The sequence below is a fragment of the Cupressus sempervirens genome, chromosome 10 (genome assembly GCF_028749045.1).
Source record: "Cupressus sempervirens isolate cs-2001-9-10 chromosome 10, ASM2874904v1, whole genome shotgun sequence".
Classification (NCBI taxonomy): domain Eukaryota; kingdom Viridiplantae; phylum Streptophyta; class Pinopsida; order Cupressales; family Cupressaceae; genus Cupressus; species Cupressus sempervirens.
In genome coordinates, this window is record NC_143127.1 from 3,364,497 (window position 1) to 3,383,066 (window position 18,570).

The 18,570-nt window shown below is 36.2% G+C and overlaps 1 protein-coding gene and 1 pseudogene across 1 annotated transcript; one reads left to right on the top strand and one right to left on the bottom strand.

The window, feature by feature from the left end:
- Positions 1-4,435: 4,435 nt before the first annotated feature.
- On the top strand, positions 4,436-8,577 carry LOC149532265 (FACT complex subunit SPT16-like). The gene is made up of 3 exons (XM_089803101.1): positions 4,436-4,880; positions 5,004-5,481; positions 5,584-8,577. The coding sequence occupies exons 2-3, from the start codon at positions 5,048-5,050 to the stop codon at positions 8,330-8,332; spliced, it is 3,183 nt and encodes a 1,060-aa protein (XP_089659227.1). The 5' UTR covers positions 4,436-4,880; positions 5,004-5,047; the 3' UTR covers positions 8,333-8,577.
- Positions 8,578-11,211: 2,634 nt separating this feature from the next.
- Positions 11,212-18,570, bottom strand: part of LOC149532266 (PH, RCC1 and FYVE domains-containing protein 1-like) — a 57,573-nt pseudogene continuing 50,214 nt past the window's right edge.

An 18,570-nucleotide genomic window follows, 5' to 3' on the forward strand; every position in this document is an offset into this window, starting at 1 on the left:
AACAACAACAACATCACATCATAACATCATTTCTTATTGTAAATACATTTCTTCTTGTGTTTGCATTATGATGGCTCTCATGTCCGTTTAGGGTTTTTGCCCGTGCTCCATGCTCTTCCCTTCTATGGCTTCTCTTTGACAGGTTTCGCATGCAGGTGATCTTGGCGTCTTCGGAGTTGGCTTTCCTCAACTCCAACATTTAACAGTAAAAAACGGCTCCAAAAATCAAGAAACGACCCCAACAAACAAAATATGACATGCAAATGCTGGATCAGCTTCCTAAGTCCATTAATGGCATGCTGGAACCTGCAATACTGATTGAAAATTCCAAATATGCAAGTTGGTTGTCAGATTTGAGATTGAAACCCCAGAGAAAAATTGTTTTTGTCAAAACTTTTCTGATTCTCAAGATCATCCAAAGATGCAAGAGAAGAGCATACTTCGTTTTTCAAAAAACTACAATAAAATTTATTAGTCCCCCCCAAATCTCTCAAATAAGGAAACTAAAATCTACTCTTGCACATAGAAAAGCTCTGATACCATGTTAGAATATGATAAGATTAATAACCCAGAAAACTAGTGCAAAGAGTAAATATCTAAACTATGAATGCAAATGATACAAAATCAAAATAGCATCATAGAGTTAGTCTCCAAGAGAGTAATGCAAATGCTAGAAGCAAAATAGCATTAAGAGAATGCAAAAACAAGAGATACAAATACAAGCCAGGTAGCATGCTTATATAGGCTAGGAAGAGGGAGGAGGTGGCAACACCAACCAATGAGGAGCAACCATCTATTGGACTAAAGATAACAAAGTATCTTCCCAAGATAGCTAATGGATGCTCACATGTAGGAAGGTGACACCTCACAACCATTCACCTAATAAGACATGCTTTATTAACCTAAGCGAGATTATTAAAAGTGTAGGAAAAACCTAGCAAAATAGGAAAAATAAAAAACTACACTAACACCATCCATCTTTGCTCACCATTTGAATCTAACAGAATTTTGGAGTGATTTGTGAGTTGTGCTTCTTTTTCAGGCCATTGGTCATTCTTGATAAGGGCTTGCTGTCTACTTTCTGGGCTTCGATTATCTCTTTGTCCCTAATCTCATGGAGTTTTGCTAGGGTTTCAAATTGTTTCTACAGAGAGTTGTTGAATCCACAATCAATTTCCCATTTAATTTTATGTCTAGTGAAAGTGTTAGCATGAATGCTAATGATAATACATTGGGGGAGTATCCTAAGCACTGGAGAGTGTTGACATGTTGCATTCATGACTGTGTTTGTCATTGATGTCAACATGGCAGTTTGTATATGGAGACTAACAGAGTAGCAAACATAGATCTGAGCTATATGGACAATGTTTTGATTATGTGGTGATGCGAGTTCATGGACATGTTCGGTATAGTTTCTTGATGTGAAGGTTCAATGCACAACACATAAGTTGAAGACATATGGAAGTTGTACCTGATTTACAGAGAGCAATACAAAGACAAAGTACCTGAGAAGCAATTTCTAATGTTTGCATTATATCCTTTGGCACTGATATAATCTATTGATGCGTGGTCAGCTAATGACTTATGACAGTCTGATGATGACGTTAGTGAATACGCAAGTCCTAGTGTCACACGTGTGAGAAGTTGTATAGGCTGTGAGCCAACCGTGGTATTATAATTGTAAATTAATTAATTATCTTCTTATAATTAATTGGGAAAGCCTCAAGCCAACTCAAGGAATTATTTTGAAGATATGGTATAAAGGAAAGATGTTTTTTTGTTTGTAAGGCATAAGTAATGATTGGAAGATTGAAGTGCATGTGAAGTGTGAAAAGCACCAGAGTGTTTATTGAATACGAGTAAGTGATCTAAGTGATTATTGGATGCAAGATTTGTCATCTTGTTACAAGATCAAAAGGAGCAGAAGTCTAGTTGTTAGGATAGAAAGAGGAAGGAGCAATACTATTCATTTCTATTATTTTGCAAGGAATAATACAACGATCATTTGGACAGTGGGTTCATTGATCTTTCCCTTGAAGTTGTTTGGGCAGTGGGTCTATCTGTCTTCCACAACTCCTAACAGGGACTGATATGTATTGAATGTTGTTATAGATTCCTAACAGGGTCCATCCTCTAACAAGGAATTTTTATATTCGTACATCATCTTGTGGGTGCCATCCCCACTGGGGTTTTCCTTATGATCAAGGGTTTCCCTAGTTAACATATATGGTGTTATTGTGCATGAGTATGTTGTTGTGGTTTCTGATTATATTCCTCATATGGTTAAAGTTTAATAAGGTTGATAATTATGATATTAGTTAGATAACTAATTCAACCCCCCTACCCCCCCTCGTCATATTGGTGGACTATATATTCTAACATAAAGCACCTACTCTCTCTAATATGCCCCATTTCTACATAAATGTGCGCATTGTTTGCCATATTTTTTGGTCTTCAGTTATTTTTTTGGGATAAACTATAGTTATGATTAGTAGGGTTACAATTTAATTAAGAGAATTATTTTTTAGTTTTATTAGGGTTTAGTAAATGTTAAAATTGAACAATTCAATTAAATGTAAAAATAATAATCATTGAGCTAAGGCTCAAGTTGTGAGATTAAGTGTTAAAGTTCAATTAAGGTTAGCACTTAGTTTTTAAAATTAAGATTACAATTAGTGTGCAAGAAATATTAAGTTATTGAGGTCACCTTCAATTTGAGTTTTGGTTTAGTATGAGTTAAAATATTGTAGTTTGCTAGAACACAAGATTGAAGTCTTGTAGTTAGTATTATATAATTAGATTAGTGATACTCTTTTCTATTACATTAGGTCATAAAAGAAATAATTTATTTCCATTTGGGTACAAATTTTTGTTAGAGTTTTAACATTGTTGTACTTGCCCTAGACAATACTTTTGCATTCACTTGTGCTAACTAGTGAATTAGTTTCTACCAATCAAAATGCTTTATTTATTTTTAAAAAATGATCATAGGTTTTATAAAGTTTTAATTCACATTTATAATTTTTTCTTAATAAAAAATTATTTATTTGGAATATGATTGGCTTACACAAATTTGTGTTATAGGGATGCTTTTTCCATACACGAGAAATGCTTCTTCCATATTGCACCATTTTCGCCTAAATATTAGTGCATTTTAATGTTTCAAATTATTTACCTATTCAATCACTCTTTTTATGACAACAATATTTTTGTATAGAATTAAACTTGTTAGTTAATTTTTTTTTTGATGAGTAGTCCCTTTTCTATTAATTAAATATTAAAGTTACACATTCACAAAAAGGGCCGAGATACAAGATCACCCCACAAGAGTTCACATGACAACTATTCATAAAAAAAAAACCATATAAACTGCCCTCAAGTGACTAAGATAGTGCCAGAGGCAAGTTGATCTTGGCAATCATGAAAACCCCATACATCAATGGGGTTGACAGTGGCTCAAGAGGAGACCATCCATTATCAACAATAGCATCTTTCTCTTGACTTTCTTAATTTTACCTTAAAAATTATCTCTAACTTCCTCCATATTGAACTATTTTTGCACTACATTTCAATGTTTTGAATTATTTACCTTTTCAAGCAATCTTTTTATATGATGGAAATACTTATATACATAATTAAACTTATTAGTTAATTGGCTTTTTAATTTTACCTTAAAAACTATTTCTAACTAACTAGGTTTCACTTAAGTACTTAAGGTATTCAAATTCTAAATTTTATGTAAATGACCATATTCAAATAATAACACAATCTATTTACTCATTTTGTTAAGTTCCTCAATTTCTATTAAAATCATTTAAAATATTATAAAATCAACATAATAACTATTATACTAGAGTTTTTTTAAAGTTTTTGTTTATGAGTGCATCCTAATAATACAAATTTATTTGAAGATCTAATAGTATGCAAATCAAAGGTCTCTTCAATTATACATTTCATAGTGAATTATTCACTTGTTGTATTTGGATAAATATAGATAGAGATTCAAATAGATATACAATGACAAGTTTAGAATAATGTAGATCAAAGAGAAATAGAGGAAATGAGATATATGTGTATGTGTATATCTATAGAGAAAAAGAGAGAGGAATTTGCATAGAGAGGGGTTAATATAAAATGAGATATATGTGTATGTGTATATCTATAGAGAGAAAGAGAGAGGGGTTTGCATAGAAAGGGGTTAATATAAAGGTAGACATAAAGAGATATATATGAATATAAATCTATAAATATGACACAATATTTATCATTTAGTATTATTTTTATTTTATTATGAGCCCATTAAAGATACAAGTGCTAGTTTAAAATAATTAATAATCATAGAATGAAACAACACTTAATAACTGAAAGAATATATTTTTTTATCATCACAAATCATTTTTTTATTATCATGCAACGTTATACAAGACTTATGATTATGTTGAATTTTATTTAGCGCGGGAGAACAGTCATTTACCAGTGGACTGGACAGGGCGGTTTATTACAAAAAATGGATGGAGGCTTCCGAAGATTGCCATGGTTTTTCTGATACATCAATACCTTTCTTCGCACTGAGTGGTTGCTATTCATTGTATTAAATCATCAATTTTCTACATTTTAGAAGAATTAGACTCTGATGTCAAAAGGCATATTCAGGAAGACATTTACAGTCCGTTTTTGATGCACCCTCTGATTCTTCCATCGTATAATCGGTTGAAAATCTATATTGCTCCCTCTCATTCTTTGATAGAACATAAGAAAAGGATTTATCACCAAAATCGTTTGGAAATTGGTGTAAACGCTTGGAAATCTTTGAAAAAGAAGAAAAACTGCAAACCCTTAAAAGAACCCTTCCAGGACAGGAATTAGCTCCCCGCTAATCGGTAATTTTGTAGGCAAATTATATTTTCTATGCTTTTTCTTTTTGTTCTTTTCTTTATTGAAATCGACAAACCCTAGGCTTATGTGGTTTCTAAGTTCTAATTTTGTAAGTTTGTAAACCCTAGATTCATATAGTATTGTGCATCTGGGTTTGAAGCTGTGTGTAAAAATGGCCGAAGCTGCAAATGGGGGCGCAAAACCCTCTAAATCTTCCGGCGGTGGCTACGAAATCAACGTAGAAAGCTTCACTAAAAGACTGAAAATTTTCTACGATCACTGGAAAGATTACAGGCAGAGCTTCTGGGGCAACTGCGAGGCCATAACGGTTTCCGCACCTCCGCCGTCTGAAGATTTGCGTTATTTGAAGTCGTCGGCATTGAATATATGGCTCTTAGGGTACGAGTTTCCCGAGACCGTAATGCTGTTTATGGGAAACCAGATTCATTTTCTATGCAGCCAGAAAAAGGCTACTTTGCTTGAAGTGTTAAAAAAACCGGCCAAGAGCTCTCGGGGTATCGATGTGGTGTTACATGTCAAGGCTAGGAACGACACGGGAAGTTCCCAGATGGAGAGCATGTGTGAGGCTATAAGGGTGCACTGCAGGTGCTTTTTCTCCTCACTTTGCTCATTTATCAGAAATTTAGTTTTAGTCCTTAGTTATTTGTTCACTATTTTGAATTTTTAAGCATTTATAGTTTGGTACAGGTCTGAGGTCCCAGTTGTGGGATGGATTGCGAAGGAGGCTCCAGAAGGACAGCTCTTAGAAGGTTGGGTTGACAAATTGAAGGGATCAAGTTTTCAGCTCGTTGATGCCAGCGCTGGATTCTCAGAGGTCTTTGCTCTCAAGGATGATATAGAGGTCACTAACATTAAGAAGGCTGCATTTTTGAGTGCTTCTGTTCTAAAAAATGTTGTTGTGCCAAGGCTGGAGGTTGTTATAGACGAGGAGAAGAAGGTCACACATTCAGATTTGATGGATGACACAGAGAAAGCTATTTACAATCCGCAGAGGGCTAAAGTGAAGTTGAATGCGGACAATGTTGATATTTGTTACTCTCCTGTTTTCCAGAGTGGTGGAGAGTTTGATTTAAGGCCTGGTGCAGTGAGCAATGATGAGCATCTGTACTATGATGCTACCGGTGTTATTATCTGTGCGATTGGAACCAGATATAATAGTTATTGCTCAAATGTGGCAAGAACTTATTTGATTAATGCTGAAGATGTTCAGGGTAAGGCCTACAAGGTTCTTTTGAAGGCACAGGAAGCTGCCATAAGTGCACTCAAGCCAGGCAACCCTCTGAGTGCCGCCTATAAAGCAGCTATGGAGGTAGTTCAAAGAGATGGCCCCGAACTTTTGCCTCATCTGACAAAGTCCGCAGGGACAGGAATAGGAATTGAATTTCGGGAATCTGGTTTAAGTTTGAATTCAAGAAATGACAAAATTGTGAAGCATGGAATGGCTTTCAATGTATCACTTGGGTTTCAGAATTTGCAGTTACAAACTGGTAACCCTAAAACACAGAATTATTCATTGCTACTTGCTGACACTGTGGTTGTTAAGGACAAAGGGCACGAAAATGCAACTGGGGCTAGCTCCAAAGTATACACTGATGTTGCATACTCATTTAATGATGACGATGATGAAGAAGAGGAAGTGAAACCCAAACCAAAGGCTGAGGTAAATGGAGGAGAATCAGGCATCTCCAAAGCAACTTTACGATCTGATAATCAGGAGATGACCAAAGAGGAGCAGCGGCGGCAACACCAAGCAGAACTTGCAAGACAAAAGAATGAGGAGACTGCGAGAAGATTGGCTGCAGGAGGTATTGGTACAGGAGATGGACATGGCTCTTCCAAGCCATCCACTGAAATGGTTTCCTACAAAAATGTGGATGATATTCCCGTTTCTAGAGAGCTCATGATTCAAGTTGATACAAAAAATGATGCTGTTCTGGTACCCATATATGGCATAATGGTTCCATTCCATGTAGCTACCATCAAGAGTGTTACAAGCCAGCAAGATGGAGGGAATTCATACATACGGATAATTTTTAATGTTCCAGGTACTGGCTTTAATGCCAACTACATGCCAACAATGAAATTCCCTAGCAGTATTTATGTTAAGGAAATTTCCTTTAGATCCAAGGATTCAAAGCACATCAACCAAGTGGTACAAATGATTAAATCCCACAGACGGTCTGTAGCTATGAAAGAGTCTGAAAAGGCAGAGAGAGCTACACTGGTGACTCAGGAGAAGCTCCAGCTTTCAAAAACAAAGCCAATTAGGATGTCAGACTTGTGGATCAGGCCTGTATTTGGTGGAAGAAAAAAGATGACTGGAACTCTGGAGGCCCACTATAATGGATTTCGGTATTCAACCATGAGAGCACAAGAGAGAGCAGATATCATGTATCAAAATATTAAACACGCATTCTTTCAGCCAGCAGAGAAGGAGATGATTACTTTGCTTCATTTTCATTTGCATAACCATATTATGGTGGGAACTAAGAAGACTAAGGATGTCCAGTTTTATGTGGAGGTAATGGACGTGGTCCAGACTTTGGGAGGGGCAAGAAGGTCAATGTATGATCCTGATGAAATTGAGGAAGAACAGCAAGAGAGGGACAGAAAAAATAAAATCAATGCAGAGTTTCAAGGGTTTGTTAAGCGAGTAACAGAGCTATGGGAGCAGCCTCATCTCAAAGATTTTGAACTAGAGTTTGACATACCATTCAGAGAGCTAGGTTTTCATGGAGTTCCTTTCAAAGCCTCTGCCTTTATTGTTCCTAGTGTAAACTGTTTGGTAGAGCTGGTGGAATTACCTTTCTTAGTAGTAACCATTAGTGAGATTGAGATTGTTAACCTTGAGAGAGTAGGACTTGGGCAGAAGGCATTTGATTTGGCTATTGTTTTCAAAGACTTCAAGCGGGATGTACTTCGCATTGATGCCATTCCCCAATCTTCTCTTGATGGCATCAAAGAATGGCTGAACTCCATGGATATAAAGTATTATGAAAGTAGAATGAACTTGAACTGGCGGCCAATTTTGAAGACTATTACAGATGATCCAGATAAATTTATTGAGGATGGCGGCTGGGAATTTCTGAATATGGAAGCTAGTGATTCTGATTCTGATAATTCAGAAGAGTCAGATCAAGGATATGAGCCCTCTGATATAGAAGAAGAATCAGAATCAGATGATGAGGATTCAGAAGATGAGTCTCTAGTGGAGTCAGATGAGGATGAAGAAGAGGAAGAAGATTCTGAAGAGGAGGAAGGTAAAACATGGGACGAATTAGAAGCTGAAGCCAGAAATGCAGACAAGGAAAATGGAGATGAATCTGACAGTGAAGAGGAAAGGCGACGGCGAAAGGTAAAAGCTACAGGGAAGTCTCGGGCACCTGATATTAAAGATTCAAGAGGAATTCCTGCAAAGAGGCATAAAGTCAGATGAATCGAGTTCTTCATCCATAGTTCTACTATTTGTTCATGTGCATAAATAGTTCAACTGTTTATGCAAATGATGCATATATGTTACTTGATCAGTGCTGTTACTTTGATCATTGTGTGCAGGAGCATGCTTGTGTTTTCGGTTTGCTTCTCTTGGTGTTGAATACATTCCATTTATCTTTGAATGTTAAGAAGTCTAGTATTACACACTTCTCAATATTGATCAGTTCATGTTGCAGTTTTTTTAAACCACTGTTTCTTTTATTTATGGAGTTTTAATCAGCTGCTTGTTTTTAAACTAGCTAGACCAATCAAGGGTTTGCTTAGCTAAGCTAAGTAATGTGTTAGTATGCAATAGTAAGATTTTCCAATATTAATTCATCTTTTGTGGTTTACGATAATTTGGATGTTCTATAAGGTCAGCCAATTCTATTTAAGCAACCTCGCGGACTTTTTTTCTTGAGTTACACAATAGAATTAATTAGCCGATAGGCTTCTCCTGCAAGCTTGCTTGCATATGGACAGGGGACAACCTGTCTCACGCCCAAAATCAGCAAAAATCCAGTTTCTTGCTACGGAAGTGGAAATCAAACAAGCAGTTAACCATGTTCAAGCAGGTTCTATAGCTTTCCTGCCACTTTCCCAGCCTCGCGTCTTATGTCAACTCTTGCAGAACTCTTCCACAATTTTTTACTGTCTGCCTCACGTTGCCATGATTACATCTCTGCTAGTTTCAGAAATTCTTCATAAAAGGAGTAAATAAGACTTGATTTTAGCACATCCATAAAAATCTTTGAGAGAACAGAATTGCAGAAAAAACATATCTTGGCATCGATTGTTATTTTTCATGCATGACATCATATATTTCTTGCTGATAGGTATAGTAAATTTAGAAGCGCTTGATGCTTGGGCTTTGCTAGTGTCATGGGGGTTGCATATGTGCCATGATGTTTTTTCCTAAGTGGCAGATTCACCTATGTAGAACTGAAAGCATAAACTGTTTCTTATTCCCTGATATTTGGAATTTCTTGTTACACTCATGTTGCTCTTCAGTTAGCACAAATAATCTATATTAAGAAATGTGATAGAGCACTGTAGAGTCTAAGCAAAGTCAGTGCACTTAATGGCTCAAATAACCCATATTAAGAAATGTGATAGACCACTGTAGAGTGTAGGCAAAAGTTACAGTGCACTTGAAGGCTCAAATAGAGCTAATTACTTGTAGAAACTTGAAAGATTACAGTGACGATAAGAAAACATAGCTTCACCCTGCTGCACAGTTTCCTCTCATTTGTGTTTCTCTAGGATAGTTTTTATTTTATCTCTCCTATGCGCGTTCTGATTCATTTGCTTGCTTGTTTCCATGCCATGCCACTGCTCCATCATTGGGAGGACTTAAGAAAACATGAGAATGATATATAAAGATGATATAGTACTTGATAAGTAGGAGATAATTTCCACAGCAAGTCAAATTGTGATATTGCTATCAGGATTTAACTGTGTGATTTTTGAGTCAAACTTATTGACCCATGTTTCATGAGTAGTGAGTAGAATAGTACTTTTTCATAAAAGCCATAAGAAGCATAACCAGTTCTCACATTAGTTGAGGAAACAATCTTGTGGACCAGACAAATCACATTTTGATCCTAGCATAGAACAGGGTCAGATATATTATATGCAGAGACTACAAGCATATATATGAGCATGTGTGCAATGACCTGATGAATATATGATCTATAGATGCCAGTCATAGTGTCGTAAGAAGCATTGAGTTGCATTGTTAAATTGTCGTTTCAATCAACACAAGGAAACTTAAATCTGTAGTGTTGAATCATACAATGGAATAATTGCCAATCACTCTTCCCCTTCAAATGTACGAAAAATTCAAATCTTGAAATATTTCAACTATTAAGACTTAATTGGAACAAAAAGCAATATCTATGCCAGCTGGTATAAATAGAATGGCCAGAGTGCAGAAAAGATAATTTGCCATAAAACTCGTAGTTTTTATGATGAAGAATATTGATATTGCAATTAGTTGGGCTTGCCTTTAACATCCCAAGTCCAACATCTAGAAAATATTGTAATAAAAAGCATGCTATCAGATACATTCTTTCCTCTGCAGTGGTTCATGTAAGAAAGGGGTATAACAAGTTTAAGTGACAAATAACAATAGTGCCCAACCATTTTCTGAAAGAAAATCAGTGCGAAAACCAAGTTTACAGAATATGCTTGAATTCTAGATGAATCTACTTGTTCACTCAAGGATTTGATTGCTTCTTTTGCAGCTTTGCATTTACAAGATTCTGCCGCAGCAAAAGATAGGGCTTCTTGTGCCTTCTTTGCATGCTAATTTTTAAGATCTTGAAGCTGCATGGCTTTTCTAGGCACTGATAATGAAATGAGGCCAGTGCTCCAGGCCCCATATTGAATTACAAAGTGTTATGGAACAGAGTTACATTTTTATATAATGAAAATGTTATTGAATAATTGAAGTACCTGCCTTTGCAACTCGAGGACTTCTTCACTCAAGACTTGATTTGTCTTCTTAAGGTTTTCAACCAGACCTCTGTTAGAAGAAAGGGCTCCCATTGTTGGAGTTGGTGTAGTTGGTGTTGCAGAACAAGGTGCTGGACTAGATCTCCTTGAGAGTGGTGATATTGATTGTAAGTTGTTTGTTGACTATGGAATTGAAATAGCTGCTTTTGTTAGTGTTTGTTGTGAATTAAGTAAGTTTGAGATAGTAATATCCTTCAGCTGTAGCAAAGGAGGTACTTGGGATGAAGATTCCAGCTTTATACCACACTTGTCGCCTTGGGTCTTTACTTCCAGAGTTGTAAATTGTGTCTTTGAACCTTTTCTTTTTGATTTTTCTGGTCTATCTCATATATCATTCAAATGCCTAGGAAGCATGTTTTGGTTGTTATTATAAGATACCATTGCCAGTTCTGATGCTTTTTTCAATTTGGCAAAACAAGAATCACATAAACAGTGTGGTTTATTTGGATTTAGTGCCAGTGCAGCCTTCATGATCTTTCTAGAACTACATGAATGGTAGTGAACTAAACCACAATTATAGCATTGGTGATGCTTTCTTGTAAATCCAAAAGATTGCCTGCATCCTGAACATAGCGGTTGATCTACCCCTGAAACCCACTTGTGGAGGCATATGGTTGCAGTGAAATTGGAGCCACAAGCTATGTTCTTGACATATTTATCTTGTAAAGCCTCAACTAGTGTGGGTATATTGCGATCTTCTACATCCCCACGGCCTAATCTTCCATCACCTCCTTTACCCCAAGTATAAACCTTATTTTTTGACTTCAAAGCTGCAACATGGTACACTCCACAAGCTATCTCATTAACTATGTCATCTGCCAGCTTCCCTTCTACTGAACAAGGCAACTTGCCCTCTGATTGGGGATTGCCAAGCTGACCATTAACAGTACTTCCCATTGTCAAAACTTGACCAGAAGTTGTCAGGCCCACAGTAAGACTACGACCACATGCAAGTTGTCGAAAGTTATAATCTGTGAATGCTGGCACACACATCAGCACAAGCTTTGTCTGTTTATCCCCATGACCAAGTTGACATTTATCTCCATCACCCCATTTGAACAATGACCTCTACCACTGCAGCAGTGTACGACACACCACAAGCAATTCCAACAGTTCCAAAAACCCTTTAGAGACTTGACTTCTCTTGGATATGACACACTTACGATCCCCATGGCCCAAGACTCCAAATGTTCCATCACCAAATGTAAACAGCTGCCGTGTAGACTGCAAATGTTCCATCACCAAATGTAAACAGCTGCCGTGTAGACTGTAGAGGATGCTGTATGCCAAGGACCACAAGAAACATAAGAGACATGGATTCCATCTAGAGTACTAACACTAACACATTTGGCATCGATTTGTGACGGCTATGTGTCGTAATTACGATGGCAATGTGTCGCCATTGCGACAGTAATAGACGTTGTCGTTTTTTAGTTGCAAATTACGACGTCTATCCCATGCCGTTGCAATTACGACGCCTATCCGTCGCTATACAACCACTTTATTGTGACATCAACCCGTCACAATGCTTGTGGCCAATGTCGCAATTGCGACGGACTACCTAGCAATTGCGACGGAAGTTGGCGTCGTCGCCATAACAACCCCGTCGCAATGCTTGTCGCGGATGTCGCAATTGCGATGTCCGCCACTAGCATTGTGGCGGCAGTTGGTGTTGCCGGCACAACAATTCCGCCGCTAAGCTAGTGACGGTCGTCGCAATTGCGATGGCTACGTCATAAAACAAAAAAAAAATTGCAATGGAAGTTGGCGTCGCTGCCAAGTCAACCCCGTCGCAATGCTTGTGGCGGACGTCGCAATTGCGACATTTGCCACTAGCATTGCGACGGCAGTTGGCGTCGCCGCCACAACAATTCCGTCGCTGAGCTAGTGGTAGACATTGCAATTGCGACGGCTACGCTGTAAAACAAAAAATAAATTTGCATACGTTTTTAGCATCCATGCTTTCTTAATTCTTTGCAGCTATACCTAAAATGTTCTAGCCTCATGGAAATTTTTAGGATGTACCTTACGTTTTTTATTTGAGGGATGGCTTGATATCCTTCTATTTACAAGCAACATCTAAAGTATCCAATTGTTTCCAGATTGACAAAGAAAAACAATAATTCTCAAGCATAGAAAGACTAGCGAAGGAATTAGTTCGTATTAAAGCCAAATTTGGTGAAGAAATCGAATCATTAATTGAGCTTAACGACTTCACACATAGGAACTTAGACACAGGTCTATAATGAAGCATTTGCAGACATCTATAGCCTCTGTTCACAGATAATCTCTCAAAATTGTTAGAAAACTTTATAGTTTGATAAATAATCTACAATCTATTATTCTTTGAAAACATTAGCAAAAGGATTTTATTCAGATTGAGCCCAAATTTTGAGACGATATCAAAGAATTTCAAACTTGCATACCTCTGCAGAAACTTTGACAGCCTTGGGCCGAATGGAATCCTGAGCACCGCTAAAAATCACCACAAATCGGCCTTTTGAAATCCGAAAGAAAAAAATGACTTTCTGAACAATTGTCGCGCTTCAAGCTTGAAAAGTTGTTGAGCCGAGTGAAAGGGGACTTAAAGCAGCTTCGTTTCAGCTTTCAAAGATCTTAACGATTGCTCACAGAAAAGAAGGGAGCAAAATTCAGGCTACAGGTCCTCAGCTCACCAAGTGAAGTTGGAGTGAAATCTTTTTTCATTTATCGATGCCCCCAAACTTGGCATGCCTGCGAAAAAAATTAGCTCAGAACTGCCATTCGCAGGATGACTCTCTCTTATAATACTCCTAAACGATTCCAGCATGTAATAACCTCCAATTACAGCCAGTCGAGTCCAGTATGTCATTCAATGTCGATAGACTTTTTAAACATTGCATTAAAGTTTAACACTTGCCACTGCACAACGTAGCAAAAAATCTCCTGTCAAGGCCAATAAACACAAAATAACTTGAATTCTAATAAAACTCTTGCATCTGAACCATTATTCTTCTTTAAAATAGAGGAGGAAAAAGCATTCTATGCTTTTAGAGGAGCATGACTTGAACTTCTAAAAGTAATGATAAGACTGCAGTTAATACTTATCCCTTGATCGAACACTCAACACTCGAGATGGTTGATGACTCGTGGTAGTTTTATTTGTTGAAATGTTACTAATGTCTATAGAATTCACTTCTATAATAACAGATTATTGATAGTCCTTCAAAAATGATATATGTGATATTTAGCTTCAGTCAATTTTTTTATATTAAGTTAGAAATTATAGAGAATCAGATATTAAATTTCTACTATTTATTATAATCATAGTGATTGGTTTTTGGATTCAATTCAGTTAAGATTTTTATCATAACATAAAACTGATCTCCTAAGATTTGAGAGATACAATCGACAATTCTAAAAGATGAGATAGGTAAACATTCTGCCTTATGAATACATTATTTCCAAAGCTATATAATTAGATTGGAAAATTTTAAAAACAGTATACTTTTCTACTTGGATAAGGAAAATTGAGCATGAAGATAATACTTACCTTACCCATAATACTACGCTGTCGGCTTATTCCTACCCATTCATAAGTTTTCCCATCAAAATAGTGCATAGTTTTCATACCTGCCCATATACCTTCATAAGAAAAAACAATAATGACATTAGGACTAGATTTGTATACTGCTTAAACAATCCATGATACAAAAAAGTGGAAATCAAAGTAAGGTTTGCGATTTTTTATGAAGATTGAACTCTCCAATTTAGGCTTAGTTACAATGAGGTGAGGCGCTGAGTATGTATAATTTCTCTTCCAATTTTCTTTACCACCTTATGATAATTATGATAATCGTATCATTGGTGATAACACAGTCCCAAGACAGTGCTGAGATCCAAGGATGCAATAAAATGTATTAGTGAATGGGCAAAGTTGACTAATGAATTCCTCCTCCTAACACACGTGCTCTGTGATTGTATACACCGTCCTCTGACACGAATTGTTGGGAGGGCGATGTTGGGGAATTGTCCGCCAGATTCGCTGAGAAATTCTCTAGTCTCGTAATGTTGTTATTCTTATATGGGCTCCGTCCTCTTTCCAAAAGCAATACTGTGAAGTTCTGTGAAAGTGTTGCTGCTAGTGGACATCCTACTGTTCCTCCTCCCACAATTATGTAGTCATATGTCGCTACTGTGGGAGATTTCGTTGCCTCCCTTATGAATCTACCATGGTGTGGCGCTGTCACTGGTTATATTACACACACAAATTAGTGCTTAGGGCCAATGGGTGTGTATAACAAGATATAATACCCATTAATTTGTTAACTAGGAAGAAAGAAATCATTGAATATATGTGATAGTTTTTAATCTAGAATGAAGATTGTGAGAAATGCTCCCATAAGCTGTGGTGTAAGTTGGTTGTCAAGGACGGTATAGAAGCAACATGAAACACTAGGTGGAGTAATAGAAAACATTTCTCAGCAACGAAAGATGGAAGAAAGTAGGTTGATCATGCACTTAGAGCCAAGTTGATGAGTAGGTTTGAAGTAGTGGTTTTTAACATTAGGCAGTTAAAACTAATAACATGAATATAAAAACATCAAAGCATCAAGAGCAGGGATTGAGCACACCAACATTGCCTCAAGAAAAAAGAAATCAGTTTTCAGACTGGTAGATCATGAAAAGACTGTTCCCTTACGTACCACTAAAAATAATTCTATTGATAGGTAATATCAATTCAAATCCTTCCACATTAAGGATTCTTAGCATGCACTTAACTCTAGAAAAACTTGGATGTCCACATTGAGATCACGCCCACAACAAGCATAACCAAGTTAGATAGAGATGTTCCTCTTTAGGAAACTTTAGAACATCATATAACACTAGTAAGAGGAAATCAAAAGAAAACTATGCACACACATTGAAAAAAAGTTTTTTGATTAAACTTTTGGATCCTTTTTCTTTCTGTAATACATTATTGAGTGTGATTAGAAATGTCCATAAAATCAGTTTAACCTACAATAGGTCATTGAGATCCATTAAATCAGTTTAACCTACAAGATTGCTTTCAATTATAATGGATTGTAGAGAACTCATATCCTTAATAATATATGGTATTTGATTTTTAGACACGAACTTCCTAAAATCTCTTATAATTTCTGAACATTGATTATCTCAAAAGAAATTCAATGTAAGCACTGTTCATATATAAAACACAATTATAACTTCCAAGAATTAAGTCTATGTTGTGCAATTAATTATCCAAATTACTTTGGCACTCACTGATATTGATTAACAATTTAACCAAGACTAATACAAGAAAATCATGACCGATCAACAATTCAACCAAGAATAATACAAGAAAATGATGACCTCGTTTTGTGGAGCCACAAATGCAAAAGCTGCATAATACTGCAAACAAAATTAGAACCTTCTTCTTAATCTCCATATTCTTTTCCTTGCAACCAACACTCTCGTTTAGCTGCAAATCAAAACATTAAGATCTGCTCTATATCATATGCATATCATCCAGACTGAACATAACAATAGACAAAATGTGTATTCTACATTGACAAAATGACTAATATTAACAATGATTTAATAGACATAGAAAGTTCATGAAATTTTCCATGCTTTCATTGTGAACCCAGTACCTGGAAGCCTACTACATCCTAGTCGATGAAAAAACAATAGTTAAACAAACAAATAACAAGAATGGTCCTTTTCATGCTGAGGTGGAAGAGAAAAGACTTGCCTGAAGAAGAGGGAAATGCAACGAACGTGAGCATAAATTTAGCAGATTTTGCCCAGCTACATTTACTCGATCACCTTTTAGATATGCTTATTTCACTTTGCACGGTTCTAATGTTTGGAGATCTTTAAGCTTTGCTTGAATGAATTTGTCTATGATTTTGTCATGGCCTAATTAGAAGTTTATATTATTCAGCAATTCATTAGTCAACTTTGCCCATTCACTAATACATTTGGCATCGATAATACATTAGTCCCTAGTTAATTATGATAATCATATCATTGGTGATGACACAATCCCAAGACAGTGCTGAGATCCAAGGATGCAATAAAAAAGCTACAAGTTTAGAACTTCATGATAGTTCAAAGCATGAAGCCTTAGATGCATAGGACAATAGTCTAAACATAGGACAAAATAGAAAAATATTTAGTATCTTATTGAGCTTCACTTTGTTTCGAGAATAGTGTAATATTCTCTACTAAACAGGGCCAACCACGTGAAGGTGAAAGCTCATTTGGTCCCACCCCCTACCCCTAACATCACTCTACATTCCCCGTTAACATCTAACATTCATTCATTCTTTCAACCATTAATAAAATGTAACATTCAATCAATATCACATGATAATATTCATTAACAAATTAGATTCGTAAACATGCAACATTCATCAATATTTTGCATTAACACATAATTCATGAACATTCATTAGCACATAATTAAATTCATTGAGACATAAAATTCAGTCATTAATTATTAAGGTATGTAGATGACAATCATTTCTTTTTTTTCTTTCTATTTCTTTTTTCTATGTAAGCTCTAAGAGGAGCATTAGTGTCATCATCAATTCCCCCCTCATCAGTTGTTCTTTTCTCTATTGTTGATGATCTCAAATTCCTATGCTGTTGCAAAGGGGGGTCCTCTGCAATAACAAATAAAAGAGTTAAATTAAAAATAATTTATTATAATTGTTACAAGTATTTAATTATTTTAAATAACATACCTGTGGCGCTCTTTACCTGATCTGAGCACATCATTTTGTCTGGACTCAACTTCAACACGCTCATGAACATCAACCCCTCGATCCTCTACAACTGCTATACAAAATGTTACGTTAATCCAAACACCAATTGCAATTACATATAAATTTTTTAATAGCAAATGTATACCTCCACCACTGGGATGCACATCATGCGAACCTTCAGCATTCACAGATTGGGTAGAAGGATTGTTAAGCTGCATTCCAACATCCTACACATTGTTATCATTGCTTGCTTAAAACATATATACTCACTTTATATTGGAACTTAACATCAAATAGACTAATTGGTAAAGTATTCAATTTGAAATAAATTTCATATAGCTTATTTACCTGTGGCTCAGATGCATCATTATTGGAACCTTCCACACTGATTTCAGCTCGTAGCCGTTTAGCCACGGCTCTATAGCCTTGTTGGAAGCCAATTATCTTATCCTCTTCTGTGAGGCATCTCTTGAACTCTGAGCCCTGCATTTTTGCGTGGTATGGTGAATTTTACTTACATTGTTTCATCAACCAATGGAGGGTAGTTAAAATATCAAAAGGAAATACAAAAGTTGCAAAAGTTGAGGATCAGGAGCATAGACAAGCTAGTCTATCCTAGCATTTCCCATCACAATATATAAAAAAATTGATACAATTTTTCATTTACTAATACTTACAACTCGTGCTTGAAGTTTCGAAAAACCACCAGAGCCAAGCTTGTGTGTCCCGTGCTTTTCTAGTCTCGCCTTTGTTGCCTTTGATGTGTCAGGCAATCTATGAAAAGTTTGAAATATGTTAGATAGCATAAATATAGAGGTTAATTAGTACATAATTACATTCTCAATAGTATCACATACCTTGCTGTACTCTCTACTGGTGTAATATTATTTTTCTTGTCAGCTTTATACTTTCCATCCAAAATCAGAGC